The sequence below is a fragment of the Protopterus annectens genome, chromosome 9.part0 (genome assembly GCF_019279795.1).
Source record: "Protopterus annectens isolate FY-2018-M chromosome 9.part0, PAN1.0, whole genome shotgun sequence".
Classification (NCBI taxonomy): domain Eukaryota; kingdom Metazoa; phylum Chordata; order Ceratodontiformes; family Protopteridae; genus Protopterus; species Protopterus annectens.
This window is the reverse complement of record NC_056743.1, coordinates 742540473-742558344: the sequence shown is the minus strand read 5'-3', so window position 1 is coordinate 742558344 and position 17872 is coordinate 742540473. Positions and strand designations below refer to the sequence as shown.

Below are 17872 nucleotides of genomic sequence, written 5' to 3'. Positions count from 1 at the left end.
AGATGTTCTTCGTGCTTCACTGTTGCAGTCATCACACTTGGGTTATCTGCCTGCAGGTAGCCCGAATACCAGAGACTTAGTATTTCTGCGTCAGTTGCTGTCGTTCCAGGACTGACGTCAGGTCGTCAGGGGTATAAAAACAGGCAGGCAACGCCATTACATCAGTCTTTCTTGCCGAGGAGCCTGTAGCAAAAGCAGTTCGCATGAGTGCCGGTCGGCCGCTACCTGAGTTTTTCGTTTACGAATTGAATCATCCTGAAGTCTTCTAATGCTAAGTACCCCGTTGGGGATCCTTTTTTCTTGCTCTAACCGATGTCAGAAAAAGTTAACAATTATCTTGCCTGTGGAAAGCAAATACCACACCAAGACTTTCATTCTTACTGCGTCACCTGTTTAGGCCCAGAGAACGCCGTACCTCCCTGTCAATTTTGTGCCTTGTTCAGTGCCCGAGCCATCCATCGTCGGGCCCTTTTTGTCGCTAAATACTTTCATTCTCATTCTCCATATTCTGAAATGACTTCGGTAAGCCGTCCAACTACCAATATTCCAAAAAAACATAAGGATAAAGAAAGAGACAGACCGCACAGGTCCAAAGCTGCTGGCGACACTTCCTTTAAGCTAGTCGCCAGTCCATCGGTACTCAGTGAGGCGCTTTTGCAGCCCCTGTTGCCCACTTCAGTGGATTCGTAGGCCTCTACTGAGACTCTTTCCGAGTCTGGTATGCCGCGAGATGACTCTTCACCTATGGAACCTGCGAATGTCTCTACCTCGGATGAGTCCGGAGCTGCTGAGCAGGCACCGGCTTCTGAGGAAGTACTTCGCACTACCGATGTTCGACACAAACTGACAACCTCTTTCTCATCTTCAATTCTGTCTAAAACTACCAGGTTTCTAAGACCAAGAGTACACACTATGCCTAGAAAATTGAAGACCCAAGCGCATGCACCTGCTCCCTTGCCACAACATCAAATGCTTAAAATGGCAGACCTTATTATGATTAGGGGAAACCAGCCTTCCCCGGCTAAGAGAAAAAGAGACCAGTCCCCTGCAGCCTCAACAGACCAAAAGTCTGACGGCTCTGTGGTATCTGACTATGAAGACATGCCCTTATCTGCTTATGAGGATTCAGATGAAGAGGAATCCATTCCCTCTGCCTCTCCTCCATAGGACTTTTCTTTTGGTTTAACCCTTCATACTTTAAGAGAGCATTTCCATTGGGAATGCCAAGACTATCCTCAATCCAAAAAGAGACTCAGAGAATTTCTAGATTTGCCACAACATAGGCCTTTAGCAATACCCCCAGTCCTGGATGTTGTGGATGATGTCTTTATGAATCCAGCTTAACTCCTGATACTTTACCCCCTGTTCCTAGGAAACCAGACAGGTACTACAGGGTGCCTGACTCTCACAATTTCCTTTTCAAAAATCCTACTGCTGACCCAGCGGTCATCTCCCAGGGGTCTAAAGGTATCAAAGCAACTACAGCTAAGAACCCCACCCCTTTGGACAGGGATTCCAGAGCTTTGGACAGATGGGGTAAGAACGTTTATACCTGTATAACTCTCACCATTAGGGCTTTGAATTGTCAGTTTCACATGCTCAAGTACCAACAACATATTATGGAACTTATTAAGCAAAAGGTAGCTACCTTTACAGACTGTGCAGAAAATAAAGAATTGCAAGAGCTTATGCATTCTGCAAGCCAAGTCAGCAAGCATGCATTGCAGTGTGGCTGTGATGCCCTAGAAGCATCTTGCAGGGCAGCAGTCACTGGTTCTGTACTGAGAAGGCATGCGTGGCTTAAGGAGCAAACCTTGCCAGACCATGTCAAATCAAAGTTACTAGATGCTCCTTTGAACAAGGACAATCTGTTTGGCACCAAAGCAGAAGAGGTTCTTAAAAAGATGGAAGAAAAAGCTAAATCTATGCAGACAGTCAAAGAAGTACAGCCTCCTAGATTTAGTAGGCATTGCCCCTCAAAACATTGGCCCTTTCCAGTCCCCTCAAGGCCATCTCAAACTAGACCCAGGGGAAACAGACCCCCCCCCAGATTACAGTCGCAGGGTATGCAAAGATCTAAGAATTGGAGTGCGTCCATCTCTAAAGCAGAGAGTGCTAAGCCACCCCCTTATGGAAAGAATTCCCAATGACTTCCCTACTCCACTTCCCACCTCTGCCCAACTTCTTGTGCCCCTAGGAGGAAAACTTGCCCTTCATGCAAAAAACTGGACTTCCATCACCAAAAACTGATGGGTCCTCAACATTGTATCCCAGGGGTACAAATTCTACTTCCATTCTCTGCCAACCCCTCAAGGGTTCCCAGACCTCCCTCCAAACCAGAGGGCAGAGGCACAAAAGCAAGTTCTATCCCTGCTATCTATAAAGGTGATTCAACCTGTTCCTGTGGAACAGATAGGTCAAGGATTCTATTCCAGACTTTTCCTGGTACGCAGAAAGGAGGGCACTTGGCACCCAAACCTAGATCTTTCAATTCTCAACGCCTTCTTGGTGGTACCAAAATTCAAAATGCTCATCCGGCAGCAGCTTCTAACTATGCTAGCCAAAGATGCCTGGTTAGCCAGTCTAGAAGCCTATCTGCACATCCCTGTAAGGGAGTCATGCAGGAAATACCTACGCTTCAGGGCAGGATCTATACATTATCAGTTCTCTGCACTACCCTTTGGCTTATCCACTGCTCCCAGAGTATTCACAAAATACCTGGCCCCAGCCATTGCTTACAGCAGACAGAGAAATATTCAAGTTTACCTGTACTTGGACAACTGCCTGATTCAGGCAGACAGTCAGGAATTGCTGTTGCAGCACCTGACATTTGTAAAAAACTGTCTAACCTCCTTGGGGTATGCCATCAATGAAAATAAATCAAAACTAGTCCCCAGTCAAAAGATTGTATTCCAGGGAGCAAGCTTGGACACAGCATCCCAGATGGCATTCCACACTCCAGAAAAACAAGCCTATCTGACAGACTATTTTACTCAAACGGCCACCAGAACCCAGTTATCCACAAGGAAAATCCTGCAGGCCCTAGGGTTCATGGCCTAATGCATCCTACTAATTACATATGCCAGACTGCATATGAGGAAACTTCACTGGTGCTTAAAAAGTCTTTGGTGCCAACATTCTCAGGACCTGGAAACTGTCATTCAGATCATACCCTGTCTAAGGACAGAGTTTCTTTGGTGGGCAGCAGCATACAACCATAACAAGGGACTGCCCTTTACTTAACCCCACACCACCCAGACCCTAACCACAGATGCATCAGACTATGCCTGGGGGGCACACATGGACAGCAAGTGCATTCAGGGTCACTGGAGCCCAAGTCAAATTCATCTACGCATCAAACAGCTTTCTGATCCCTACTCTCACCAGGACACCTGCTAATAAAAACAGACACCACCACAGTTATGTGGTACATCAACAAGCAGGGGGGAACCCACTCTTACCCACATTGCAGGCTAGCCATGGCCCTGTGGAATACGGCCTTAGACATGCAGGTTGATCTGCATGCTCAATTCCTGCCAGATAAATAAATCTCGCTGGAAGACGACTTGAGCAGAAATCTCCTAGACCCACATGAGTGGCAATTAGAGCCCAGCACCTTCAACCTTCTGATTCACCAATGGGGGATCTCTTTGCCTCCCCCTGGAATCACCAGATTAGCAAATTCTGCACCAGGACACCTCAAAACAGGGCCTGGAAAGTGGATGGCCTATCCTTCCAGTGAGTAAACCTCTCAATCTATATCTTTCCCCTCTGCCCCTTCTCCCAAAAGTATTGCTCAAGATAAGACAAGACAGACCAAGGACAATTCTGATTGCCCTGGACTGGCCACTCCAGCACTGGTACCCACTCCTGCGCAGCTTGTCACCGGTGCCACCCTGGCACCTACACCAGAACCCAACCTTGCTCTCTCAGCAGGGGGCGGGCAGAGCTTGCATCCTCATCTGCAAACCCTAAATCTTGCAGCCTGACTTATTCCTTGAAATCTCCCCCAGTAGCCAGCCTAAGCAAGCAGGTGCTGGACGTCATTCTTGAGGCCAGAAGACCCAGTACAAGGAAATCCTATCTTGATAAGTGGAAAAGGTACTGTTCCTGGATTCACTCTAAAGGAAAGGACACAACCCTGCCCTCCCTGCCTCTAATCCTGGATTACTTAGCAGATCTACTCCACAGAGGCCTATCTTTCTCCTCCATTAAGATCCATGCCTCTGCCGTGTCGGCTCATTACAACACTGAGCTTCTCCTCTTCTCTCACCCTCTTATCAAACAGTTCTTGAGAGGGGCAAACAACTTAAGGCCAACTAAGAGAGCACCCACCCCTACTTGGGACCTTAACTTTGTACTGGAAAAGCTCACGCTACCCCCCCCCCCCCTTTGAGCATGCAGTGGCAGCAGAGTTAAAATTCCTCTCTTGGAAAACAGCCTTGCTGCTGGCCATCACCTCAGCTAGAAGAGTGTCTGAGCTACAAGCACTTATGGCTGTGGAACCCTTCATTACTTTCCATGCTGACATGGTTTCCCTCAGGACTAACCCTTCCTTTATGCCTAAAGTGGTGTCCAGTGTGGCTCTCAACCAATCTATCCATTTGCCAACTTTCTTCCCTAATCCTCAAAATAAAGGAGAAAGGCTCCTGCACTCCTTGGATGTGCACAGACAACTCAGATTCTACCTTGATAGGACTAAGCCATTCAGGAAATCTGACCAGTTACTAGTCAGCTTTGCTCCAGAGGGCAAGGCCATTTCAAATCAAACAATATCCAAATGGATAGCACACTGCATCCATTTTTGCTACAAGCACCACAGGAAACCAACCCCTCAGTGGGTCAGAACACACTCCACTAGGGCAACTTCCACCTCTACATCATTCCTCAGGGGAGTCCCTACCAGGGCCACCCTGGAAGCTGCTACCTGGAGTTCTGCACACACCTTCACCAAACATTACCACCTGCGTATCTTTTCCAAATCCAGGGCGGGTTTTGCAACAGCAGTCCTGCAAGGCATACTAGCCAGCCCCAACTCTTCTTGACTGCTTTCACCCTTCTTCAGCTTTGTGAATCTACCCAAGTGTGATGACTGCAACAGTGAAACATGAAGAACATAGTACAGTTGTGTACACTTACCATAAATGTAGATGTTCGAGTGTATTCACTGTTGCAGTCCTGGTTTCCCTCCCTCCAGCCCCCTTGTATCTCTCTCTCTTTCTCTCCTCTCTTTGTCTATTACTCACCCCCTTCAGGGGTATTGGTATTTACTTTTTACTGGTGGTGTTTTCTTCACCATAACTTAGCTCCCTATTTGGGGGGCTCCTGACATTTGGGGCAAGAAAAACGGATGTAATGATGTCGGCTGCCTGTTTTTATACCCCTGATGACCTGACATCAGTCCTGGAGTGACAGCGACCTATGCAGAAATACTAAGTCTCTGGTATTCGGGCTGACTGAGGGCTACCTGCAGTCAGATAACCCAAGTGTGATGACTGCAACAGTGAATACACTCGGGCATCTACATTTGTGGTAAGTGTACACAACTGTACTTTCCTTTATCCCTTCCAGGAAGATTAAACCTCCATTTTTGCATTCAGCAACAGATTATTTCAGATAAATGGGTTCAAAGACTGATTCAGCAGGGATAGAGATGTCAATGGAAAGAAATCCTTCCTTTCTGGGGAATTATTCCACATTCACCAGACAAATCCTTCTGCTCTTTCCCATCTTACAGCACATACTTTCTCAAGGGGTAATTAAAACAGTTCCCCCTTCCAGTGGGGAAGAGGTTTTTACTCAAGAATGTTTCTGGAGCCAAAGAGAAATAAATGCTTGAAGACCAGTTCTGGACCTTTATTTCCAAAACCAGTTTGTGATACTGCTCATGTTCATAATGTTTTCGCAGCACAATCTCTTACCTCTTCTTCCTCATTTGAGTTTTTGGTAACTTTAGTTTTAAAAAAATGTGTTTTATCACATTCCTATCCATCTAGACTTCAGATGTTTTAAGGTTTTTGTGTCTGGATTACATTATCAGTTCACTGCCTTATCTTTTTGGCTATTCACTTCTCCAAGAGGCTTCACAAAGTTTCTAATTCCAGTTATAGGGTGTTGCAAGCTACAAGGTATCCACATTTTGGGCTTTTATGTAACTCAATGCATTATCAGTTCACTGCCTTATCTTTTCAGCTATTCACAGCTTCAAAACGGTTCACAAAGTTTCTAGTTCCAGTTATAAGGTATTGCAGGCTACAAGGTATCCACATTTTTCCATATTTTGACAACTTGCTTATCTTTGCAATAGGCTTATTCAAAGTGTCAGGAATCCAATATAAGCTCGGATTGCAAGACAATATTCAAAAATCTTTTTTGACTCCATCACACAGGAATGTGCTTCTGGGTATCTGCTATATACTTCAATACAAAGAACTTTTCTTTCACAGGAAAAAAAATATGTATATTTAGATCTATTCCAGGTGTTTTTCACTCAGACTTCAGTCACTGCGAAGGCATACCTCAGGATTCTGGATGCCATAGCGTCTATGATTCGTATGATACTTCTGGCAAGATTCCACATGAGAAAGACACAATGGTATCTGAAGTCTCTTTGCTCCCAGCACCAACACCTACTATCTGACTCCAGTTCTATGATTTATGAAAAGAGAAATCACTTGGCGGAGATATCAAATATCATTGAATCCAGGTGTCCCATTCTCTCCTCCTGCAACAAAGCAGTCAGTCACCACAGGCACCATGGACTTTGTTTGGGGAGGCAGTGTCAAGGAGTATAAAAGTGCAGGGTATCTGGGGCAGCAAAGACAAACACAAGAACATAAACATAAAAGAGATGATTTCCCTTATCAAGGCACTCATCTCTCTTAATCACCCTTGGTCCCCAGGACCACTTCAAGTTGTTACGGACAATACCACAGTGATGTAACACATAAACAAGCAAGTGAGAACCAGGTCTTACCTCCTGTGCAGGCTAGCCATGTTATAATGGGATATAGCTTTACAGCACGTCTCACTCTTTAGGCTTCCTACATTCTGTCAGAGCAAAACTGTGTGGCAGACAACTGGAGCAGGACAAAGGAAGACCCTCACAAACAGAAATTAGATTGGGAGTCTTCCAAGATTTAATCCATCTTTGGGGAGTTCCTCAAGTAGACCTTTTTGCCTTCTAACTGAACAATCAGCTGGCAAAATTCTGCTCCAAGTCTCCATACAAGAAGGCCTGGAAGACAGATGCCTTTTCTTTTCCTTGGACATAAATGTTCCTGTATGCATTTCCACCCTTTCCACTAATATCTAGGGTACTTCTGAAGAACATAAGGAATCCCTCAAGAACACTGTGGTGACTCCCTTCTAGCCCAGGCAACAGTGGTTCTCCCTTTTTTTGGAATTGGCCAGGGCAATTATCACAAACTTCCTCACAGACTGGATCTACTCACACAAGAACATGGGTGTTTGATGCACCCAAACAGCTTCAACTAACTTCCTGAATGATAGAGTCTTAATGCCTTTTAGGCACTTGTTTACTGAGGTTGTACAGCAGGTATTGTGGAGGCAAGAAAGCCTATATTTATATAGAAAATCATATATTGGAAAATGGAAAAAGTTTTCTAATTGGTGCAAACAGCATAACCAACAACCATTCAGTGTTAGTGTTCTTCTGGTTTTACAATATTTGTGTGTTACTTTCCCATGGCCTAACTCTTCTATCAATGTTGATTTGTCAGCCATTTAAGCATGCTTGCCCATGAAGCCCCCTCTTTTAAGGCATTCCCATGTTAAAATGTTTTTGAAAAGGTTTTTGCATCCAAGACCTTCAAGAAAACCAATTGCTCCTCCTTTGGGACATTCATTTTTGTTACAGAAGCTAACACATGCTCCATTTGAACCAGCTCATCTGGTTGACTTGAGGTTCTTAACAGAGGAAACAATTTTACTGGTTGATCTGACCTCTGCAATAAAAGTATCTGAGTTACAAGCTCTAATGGTAGATCAACATTATCTCATTTTTTACAGAGACAAGTTTTTTCAAGAACTAATCCTTCGTTTATGCATAAAGTGGTAACTGAGTTTACTCAAGCCATACTATCCATCTTCCTGTGTTCTTCCCTTAACCCCAAAATGAGGTAAATAGGATATTTCATACCTTGGATGTCCACAGATAACAGAGGTATTATATCGACAGAACAAAATCTTCCAGAACTTCTGATCAGTTGTTCGTTTCCTGTGAAAGTAAGAAGGAACAATCTGTGTCAAAGCAGACTATTTTCACGATTGTCTCAGGCTACCACCTTTTATTATTTCCACCACAACAAAACTATTTCAGGTAGGGTCAAGGCACATTCCACCAGGGCCTTTACTTCATTTATGGCTTTTTGGAAAAGGGTGGACTGTAGAAGTATTCTAGAAGCAGTAACTTGGTCATCTGTACATACTTTTACAAAGCACTACAGGCAAGATTCTTTCTCCATATCTAGTCCAGGCATTGCTAGAACCATTCTCCATGGGCTCCTGGGCCATTCTGCTTCTACCTTCCAGTTGTTGTAAGCTATGGTAATCTACCTCTATAACTTAGGCTACAGCAGCAGTGACTGATATGAAGAACAGTACATGTTCGAATGATCACTGGTGCAGTAGCCGCTCCCTCCCTCCCTCTTGTTTTTTGGTGTGTTTTTAAGCCATGCCGTAGACATTTATTTTTTGTTCTTCCTAGCACTGTCCTCTCAGGGCTCAGTCTCTCATCTGGCATGGAAACTCTGAAGGGCTTGGCGCCTAAACCTGTCTTTTTAGTCTGCTCAGCTCAAGGTGGCTAACAGTTTGGGTGCATGGAAGGTGCCCTAAAGCTTTAGAAGATGGCTGGTTGTTAGATTCTACACAATATATAAACCACATAGCTTAGGCTACTGTGGCAGTGATCATTCAAACATCTATCACGGTAAGTTTTCTACACAACTGTACTTTCTCCCTCTCTTGGAGGCCTTTACAAAGGATCAGTGGTTTCTAGACAACACATTCTTGGAGACACATCCTGGAGTGTGTGAGTCCTCTCCTGGAATAAAATTCTGTTAAGAGACCTAACTATCTTAGCAAAGCTCTTGAGACAGTACCAGACTCTATAGTCAATAAGGTCTGTAGTTGCTGTCCTGAGTATTGAACAGGGGCAGGGCTAAATTCTGACCCTTCTTGGTTCTGACGGGGATGGGAAATTTCTATACCTTAGCAGCATTGGACAGCAGACCAATTAAATCTGTTTCTGGACAATGATAATGTGTAGTTATGCCTCTGCTGCATACGATGACTGGTGTTGCTGGATATGATGGATGCCTGTCAGGATGTTATTATTTGGTAACTACCGAACAATTTCTTCTTATTATTCTGTGTGGCATCATATAGTACACCATGTTGCCATTTGGGCTTTCTTCATTTACCAAGCTGGTATGGTGGGAAGTGTATCTAAGCTTCATGGTTCAAGGGTTGTGCTACACCTCAGGAGAAGGGAATTCCTCATTGTCCACTTGGAGCTATAAGCAGTCTTCCTTGTCCTAAAGTCTTGGGGACAAAGCTGTTTCTGGGCAACTCCTTGCTTGGTCAGATAACCAATCTATCCATCCTTAGATATTTAAAAAAAAAAGCAAGGAGACACATGTTCATACCCAATACATGTCCAACAAATGGCAACTGACAAAGTCATATGTCTCATAGCAGTTCACATCCTTGGAAAGTGAATAATCTGGTGGATACTGACTCACTCCATAGTCCTTTTCTGGAGCCACAGATTCAGAGGCCATGTGTTGTTCACATCATCCATTCAACTAGCGATGGGGCATTCCAGACATTGATATGTTTGCCTCTCAGTAGAGTGCAATCTTCCTCTGGTGCACTTGAGAACTAAGGCATTCTCCATCCTACATCATGGGACATTTCTGCAAGCTTTCCCACCATTCACTCTAATCCCATACCATATTAAATGTTTAGGGGAGTAAAGACTAAAACTAGTCTTGTTATCTTATGCTGGTTGAGAAGCGTGTGATCTCAGCCTGTTAAGTTCCTGGAAGAACAGCAATTTCTTCTGGTCTTGGCCAAATATGTCCCCAATGGCTGAGTTGACAGCTGGCTCCACCTTGGGGCCTGATTCCTTATGTAAGTCCATTGATACCACAACTTTGCTTGGATGGGGCCACATAAGTGGTTAAAGCTATCAGAAAGCCCACTCTCTTGACAGGCCTATGTTTGCAAGTGGAAACAATTCTGTTTGTCTGGAGTGGTACTGTTTATTGATCCATTCTTTCAGCCTGCACCCTTGACCCTGACTTATCCCGTGTAATTATAAAATCTGAACCTCAGTTATTCCATGGTCAAGATGCAAATTTCGATTACTTCTGCCCAACACAACCTTTTGCAGAACAGTTGTGCCATAGCTATAGGTGGTCAAGCATTTTCTTAATGGAGTGTTGCATTTCCTGTTCTCATTTGAAAACACTCACTGCTCTTTGGGATCTGAACTTCATGACTGTCAGGCTTATCCCTAACCAGTTCAGATTTGCTGGTTCAATGATGCTGTTTCCTTGGAAAATATGTTTTCTAATGAACATCATCTTTGCATACAGGATTTTGGAGCTGCAGGTCCTCCTATCTAGGGAACTATATTAGGCCTTTAACAAGGAAAGACCTTCTAAATTGTCCCTAAACTAGTTTTTTCATATACGTGTTTTATTTTTTGTTGCAGAAACCAGAGCACAGAGAGACCTTTGCACTCGGGAAGTGGACTGCACTTTTAGCTCATATTTTACTAGAACTAGATTGTTATTGCATCACCTTTCTCCACCAATTAGATCAACTCCCATTAGTGAATACTGTAGTTGAGTAACACTGCATTACAGGAGTGGATTTTTCTGTACATCAAGAAAATTGCCATTGCACACATCTGCACCATAACCACTAGGTCTTCTTTTCATGCTTTCACCAAGCATTCTAGTCCCAGCTCTTACTCCAGGATTAAGGCTTCCGTTGGTGCAGCTGTAATTCAGAACTTAGAAATGTGGAGGAATATCCTGTGGCTCCTTCCATTCTGGTAGATTACTGCTTGGGATACATCCTACTGGTAGGACCCACCAAAGGAGATTTCCAGTCTTATAATTAGTAGCTACATTCTTCCACTATCAGTTGATCTGAAACACAATTCTCCATTCAAACTCCACAGCCTACCACACCACACATCTCACAACCATCAAGACTTAACCATAAACCCAATATATTAATCATAGGAGACTCCATTGTGAAATGTACAGATGTGCCCCTCACCAGTTTGGATAAGGAGAAAGTCACGGTAAGTTGTTTGTCATGTGCCAGAATCCGCCACATCACCCCTGCACTCAAGTCCCTCAACAAGTACTGCTATGACATAATATACATGTTGGCATGAATGACTTGAGACATAATCGAGCTCACTGAATATGTGTTCCAGGCAGGTATGTCACTAGCCTTAAGCAGCATTCTACTGTCACCCAGAATTATGCCTCACTACAAACAAAAGTAAACAATGATTGCCTTCAACTAATGCAAACAAAAAATGATTGAATTTAACAATTGGCTTAGTTGCTGGTGTCATTCTAAGGGGATCCAGTGCCTGTCGCCTGAGAAGACATGATTGACAGACCACAGTGCATTGCCAGAGATGGCCTGCAGTGCCTTTTTTAGGCAATGCCTTGAGGTCAAAACTACCAACATGTGAATCTCATCTAAACACAATTTAAAGGTCATGCTGCTGAACGCTAGGAGTCTCAACATGAAACTGCACTCATTGCAAGCATTCTTAACCCTGGAAGATGCTGACATTTGTGCAGTCATAGAAACCTGGTTCAAAGCTGCAGATAGCACCCCAGCCTTAACTGGTTACTCACTCTATCATACATACAGACCTCAAATTAAGGGCAGCAAAGCCAAAGCAGGTGGTGTTTCAATATAAATTAAAGATATACACACCTCCAGACTGGTCAAACAGTATGACACACAGGAGGTGCTCCAGGTGTATTTAATGGTTGACAAAACCCCTATTCAAATCATAGTTAGCTACAGGCCCCCAGCATTGACTCAGGACACCCATGCTACCTATCTGGACCTCCTTGAATCTATTAAGATTCAGTCCTATATCCTGATCCTAGATTATTTTAATTACCCAACCACTGATTGGAAGAACTCCACCCTCTCCCCAACCGTAGGAACTGGCACTAATGTCCAAACCTACACCAAAGTACTATATGACCATTTATATAAATGCATGGATTCAGCAATACCTGACAGGACAAAATCCCTCTCCTCAAGGAAGTGTAAATCTGTCTGGTGGACATTGGCTATAAATAAACTCTACAACAAAGGGAAAAAAATGCTGTCTAGGACCAAGAAGGAACAGGTGCCAAATTGGAAGCAATCTCTCCTTGGCCTAAACAGGCAAATAATGCTATTAGTGAACTCCTCCAAAGCTAACTTTGAGTCCAAATTGGCCACATCTGCTAAAGCCAATCTTAAGGCCTTCTTCACATACATCTGCAGTCTAAGGGGAAACACTCAAATCTGCTCAGAAAATGATGGTCTAGGACACCACATACACAAATGCTGTGGATATAGCCAACCTGCTGATAGACAGGTTCAGTGAAAACTTCATCCCTCTGTTCCCCCATCAGTAATCCAGGATAACTCCAGCACCTGCCCCCCCACCCCTTATCTCTAGGGAACAAGTCATTACCGCCCTCTCAAAGGCAAAAAACACAGCTTCTATGGGACCTGATAACATCCCGGGCTGCATCAACTCAGGCTGGAACTCTCAGCACCATTAGGCACCCTATTCAACCTAAGCCTGAGTACCAGTTTCATTCCAGCCAAGTGAAGGATAGTCACCATCAACCCTCTGCACAAAGGTGGAGCGTCCACTGATCCAGGCAAATATAGACCCATCAGCCTAACTTGCCTGATTTGCAAGGCCATAGAATGCATCATCATGGACCACATTAACAAGGACATCAGCAACCTCCAAACACTTGATCCCACACAGTTTGGTTTTGAAAACGGGAGATCATGCCTTTACCTGAACCACGGATGAGGGTAAGACAGTGCACACCGTCTACCTTGACCTGGTCAAAGCCTTTAACACTATTCCCCTCTCAGGCATTATAGATAAACTATCCCAGCTTGGCATAAATTTGTATATGACCAGATGGGTAGCTAACTAGCTCACTGACAGAACTCACTCAGTCGAAATAGGAGAAGCTACCTCAAGTAGTAAACCCGTAACAAGCAGCATACTCCAGGGATCAGTCTTGGGGCCCCTGCTGTTTAGGATATACTTCTCTGAGGTGCAGGCCAAAACCAGATGTCTATGGCTGACCAAGTTTACAGATGACTGTAAGCTGGGTGCTGTCATCAACTCCCCTAGTGATGTCAACATACTACAAGAGGATCTCACCAAGCAAATGACTGGTGCCAGAAACATGGCCTCAAATGAAATGCCAAAAAATGCATCATCCCCTTTGGGGAGAGTGACATCTCCACAAATTATCACATTAACAATAATGTCCTAAGCATGCAAGCAGTTGTGAGGGAGACAGCAATCTAACTTTTGATCACCATGTTGCCTCCATTGTAAAGAGAGGTTTCTACATGGCTCACCTCATTAGTAAGGGTATTTCTTCCAGGTACAAGGAAGTCATAACTTCCCTGTATTCCTCCCTTATCAGACCCATTATTGAGTACAATGCCCCTTTTGCCATGTACCTTGCAAAGCACATGCAGCAGCTGGAGACACCACAGAGGTTCCTGATCAGGAGAATCCAGAGCTTCAAAAATCAATCCTACATGGATAGGCTAAAAGCCTTGTCCCTCTACTCCATCTCATACAGGCTCCTCAGAGGTGATCTATGTCTGGCATACAGAACAATCTATGACCCCCACCTTGATGAAATTGCTGCATATCCGCAAGCTAAACTAACTGTACTCATGTGACCCGCATGCAAAACCTCAACTTGGTCTGTGACATCAATAGGACTTGCTGGTGGGACAGATTTGTCTGCCAGAGACTACCCATCTGTGGAATAGACTGCCTGTCCACGTCAAGCAGAGTACTTCACTATCCCACTTTAAGAGGAATCCAGATGACTGGATGGGAAATAAAAAATACACCCCTGAGATTCCACCTGTGTCCCTGCTGGACAGGGGCATCGGGTGCTGACTTGTGGGAACATGGTTTAATTCCTCAGCTAGGCTTATAAGGGCTTCCGTGCCAGTAGCTTAGCAACTTGCTATTATCCTATGATGGGTTCACAGTTCTGCATGGACAACCCCCTCCCCCCCATCCTGCAATAAGTCAGGCATATAGTTACTTTTATTTGTTAGCAGGGTAGGTACTGTATTTTCATAATTGTAGTATAATTTGCAGGAAATGTGCTAGTTAGCATTTCAAGCAAACTAGTAAGCATATGATGTCATAACATGTACTAGAACTGAATGATGAAAATTTCAAGATAAATGTTGAAGTGTGAATGGAAGACAGGATGAACTCAGCTGTAGGATTTATCAAGGATGGTCTTTTTAAATCAACTGACCCTATAAGAAAGTATCACTTATTTTTTAGGGTGGAAAAGCTACTGAAATAACAGGATTCATAAAATTAACTATTAAATGTAGTCATATGCAATACATGCAATTTATTCTTAACAAAACCAATATGTCTCAACTGTCTTTTCTTTAGTCCTGAAGACATGGCTGATAAAAGCTCTTCTGATGAAGCCCCGGAAGGTAGAATTCTTTTTTTATTTCTTTATTGTCAAGCTTCCTTTTAAATGTCTGGCCTTTCTCACTGAATGTCATATTTTTGGAGCATAAATGCTAATTCTTTCAGTTATATACATTTGAGGCTGACAGACATATCCAGTTCTACCCCTGTTATCACGTTTTAGTTTCATGAACACAGCCTGACTATAAACACATAGTATTACACTGCACCACATCAATGACTAGAAACTTTCAAAATAAGCTGACTGTGAGTTGGTCCTTCAGAAATGTGATTTAGGGAGAGAGGGGTCATAAAAGGTGGAGACTTGGAAGATAATGAAGAGGACTGAGATACCCACACTGTTAGCTACAATTTGTTGTGCTGGGTATTTTATAGCCAAGAGTTATAGAGCAGCATAATTTTGCAGCAGTTGAGTTATTGCCTCACTTCACAAAGCACTCTGGTTTGATTCACAGCTGGTGTACCTTCTGTGTGGAGTTTGTATGCTCTCGCCAGGGTCACTGGTATCCTCTCACATCCCAAATAATGTGGCAGGTAGACCGGAACATTTTATGTTACTCCGGGTTATGACTGTGTGTGCTTGTCCTGTGAGGGACTAGTGTTATCTTCATTGTTGAATGAGTTATAACAACTGCTTTTCAGACTGTGGCTCACTGTGACTTCAAATTGGGCAAATGGGTAATGGATGAGTTTAGCTTATTCTTTTTTTCTATTGGAAGATTTCATGTCATCTACTCTTGTATTTTATAACAGGGCATTACTGACAAGAGAAATGCAAATGATTCATCTGGATCCTATATTTAATTTAAATTCATTAGGTAAAGTCATTCAAAGTGCACAAAATTAAAGGTGAGCAGTCAAGTTTGCAATTTCATGTACAGTCATATGATATTCTTCTTATGACACATTGTATAAGAAATTGTTTTGCTAAACAGAATTTTTAAGTCTGAAACACACACATTAAGGAATGCAGCCTATACTGCCCAGGTTTGTTCTGTACTGCAAATGTATGGAAACATATATTGCATTTGTTATCGCTACAGTGATATCTCCATATGGTAAAATGGGGGGGGGGGGGGGATGCCAAGATTTGTTAGTGTGAGTCTTGGAATGTTGAGACTAAAATGACTGAAAATGCTACTTACATATGCTAAACTGAGATTGCCATTTCACAGAATATCCCCTTTCCTCTTGAGTCAGGAAGATCTCAGAGTAGGTAAATGTAAGTTGGGGGGCTTGCCCCCACATTAGGGGTATGGTGGGCTTGCATGCTGAAAAAAAAAAGGATTAAAGTGATGTTAGATAGTCACAGCTCTCAAGGTTTTTCTGTATTATTTTTTTTTCAGCATTTTGACCATCAGCATTTTAAGTTCTGGTATTTCAATAGGGAGCCACCTCACTGGCATGGTTCTAGCTAGGAAATTATTTGATATCTTACATTGTGTTATCTCAGGTTAAGCAAGAAAGTAGTTCATGGGGTTACGTTTATTTATTTAGTGAATACATTTTGTTGACTGGGTTAGTCACAGTCTGTCAGGCAGTTACAAAGTAGGCAAAAGCCACTCAACTTCAGAAAAGATCTAATGTGGGATATCACCAAAAAAGTAATCTGCTTTCTGAAGATTTTTTTTCTGATGCATTTGGCGGGGGGGGGCATTTTATGACCAACACCTAGAGTGCTGCACTGTCACTGAACTTTCTCTTGCTTGATTCACATATAACAAAGTAACAGTTTATTTATCTGTCTTCTTAAACTTACTGGAATAGATAATGCCCGGGATTTAGAAACTTGGATCGCATTGGGAAAACATGTTTTGGGCAGGTTTGCTCAATGTGATCTGGGTTTCCAGTTCAGAGATGTATTTAATGCTACAGTATTAAGAAGGCTGTGGTTTATAGCCTCTTCTCTGACTTTTCTCTTTTCTCTGAGTCATGCAGATCTCAGAGTTGGCATATATAAGTTTGGGAGGGGGCTTGCTTCCATATTAAGTGTGCAAGGGGCTTGCATGCAAAAAAAAAAAACAAAAATGCAAAAAAACAAAAAAAAAACAAAAAGGGAGAGAGTGATGTTAAATAGTCACTGCTCTCTTGGCTTTTCATTTTTCAGCATTTTCTGGCCGTCAGTTTTTTAAGTCCTGGCATTTCAATAGGCAGCAATCTCACTGGCATGGTTGTAGCTAGGAAATTATTTGCTTACTTCCATTGTGTTATCTCTGGGTAAGCAAGAAAGCTGTTAATGGGGTTAGCTGAATTTATTTAGTAAATACATTTTGTTGACTGGGTTAGTCACAGTCTCTCAGGCCTTTTCAAAATGGCAACCTGGGGAGAAAATAATAACTACAGTTCAGCAGGCTAAAGTCACTCCACAAAAGATCTAATGTGGGATGTCCCAAAAATAATCCACTTTCTAAAGTTTTTTTTTTTTTCCAATGCATGGGAGGAGGTAATTTTACGACCAACAGCTAGAATACTGCACTGTCACTGAACTTTCTCTTGCTTGATTCACATATAACAATGTAACAACTTATTTCTCTGTCTTCTTAAATGTACTGGAATGCATAGTAACCTGGATTCAGATGCTTGGATCACATTAGGAAAACATGTTTTGGGTAGGTTTGCTTAATATGATCTGGGTTTCCAATTCAGCAACGTATGTAATGCTACAGTGTTAAGAAGGCTGTGGTTCATAGCACTACATCAGTCTCAAGCATAATACCAATCCGGTACAAATCTCAACCAATCAGGGACAAATCCAGAAAGAATCAAGTGCAATCAGTGATATTAGTTCTATTAACTTCAGACAGTGTCAGAACAAGAAAATTTGGATTAATATTCATATTTTGCAGTAAAAGAAGGCTATAACTCTAATTAATTGTCATTATTAAGTATAATTGACCACATTTTCTCTAAAGGTTACCAATTTTAAGAGGGATTAAGAGGAACAGAGCTAAAATTTGAGTAACAAAATTAGAGATGCCCCTGAAAATCAGGGACAGCTGAGAGGTAAAGGCTGCATGCAAATGCGGTAATCCAATGGCAGAGTTAATCTTTTCTTCCCAGGTCTGCAGAGCT

General features: G+C 42.9%; 1 protein-coding gene across 1 annotated transcript in view; it reads left to right on the top strand.

The window, feature by feature from the left end:
- The window catches only part of LOC122811495 (protein FAM71B-like), a 703144-nt gene that overhangs the window by 613176 nt on the left and 72096 nt on the right, over positions 1 to 17872 (top strand). Inside the window, exon 6 of the mRNA XM_044083371.1 lies at positions 14756 to 14802. Coding sequence (XP_043939306.1) covers positions 14756 to 14802 — 47 coding nt within the window. The remainder of the gene's footprint in view (positions 1 to 14755; positions 14803 to 17872) is intronic.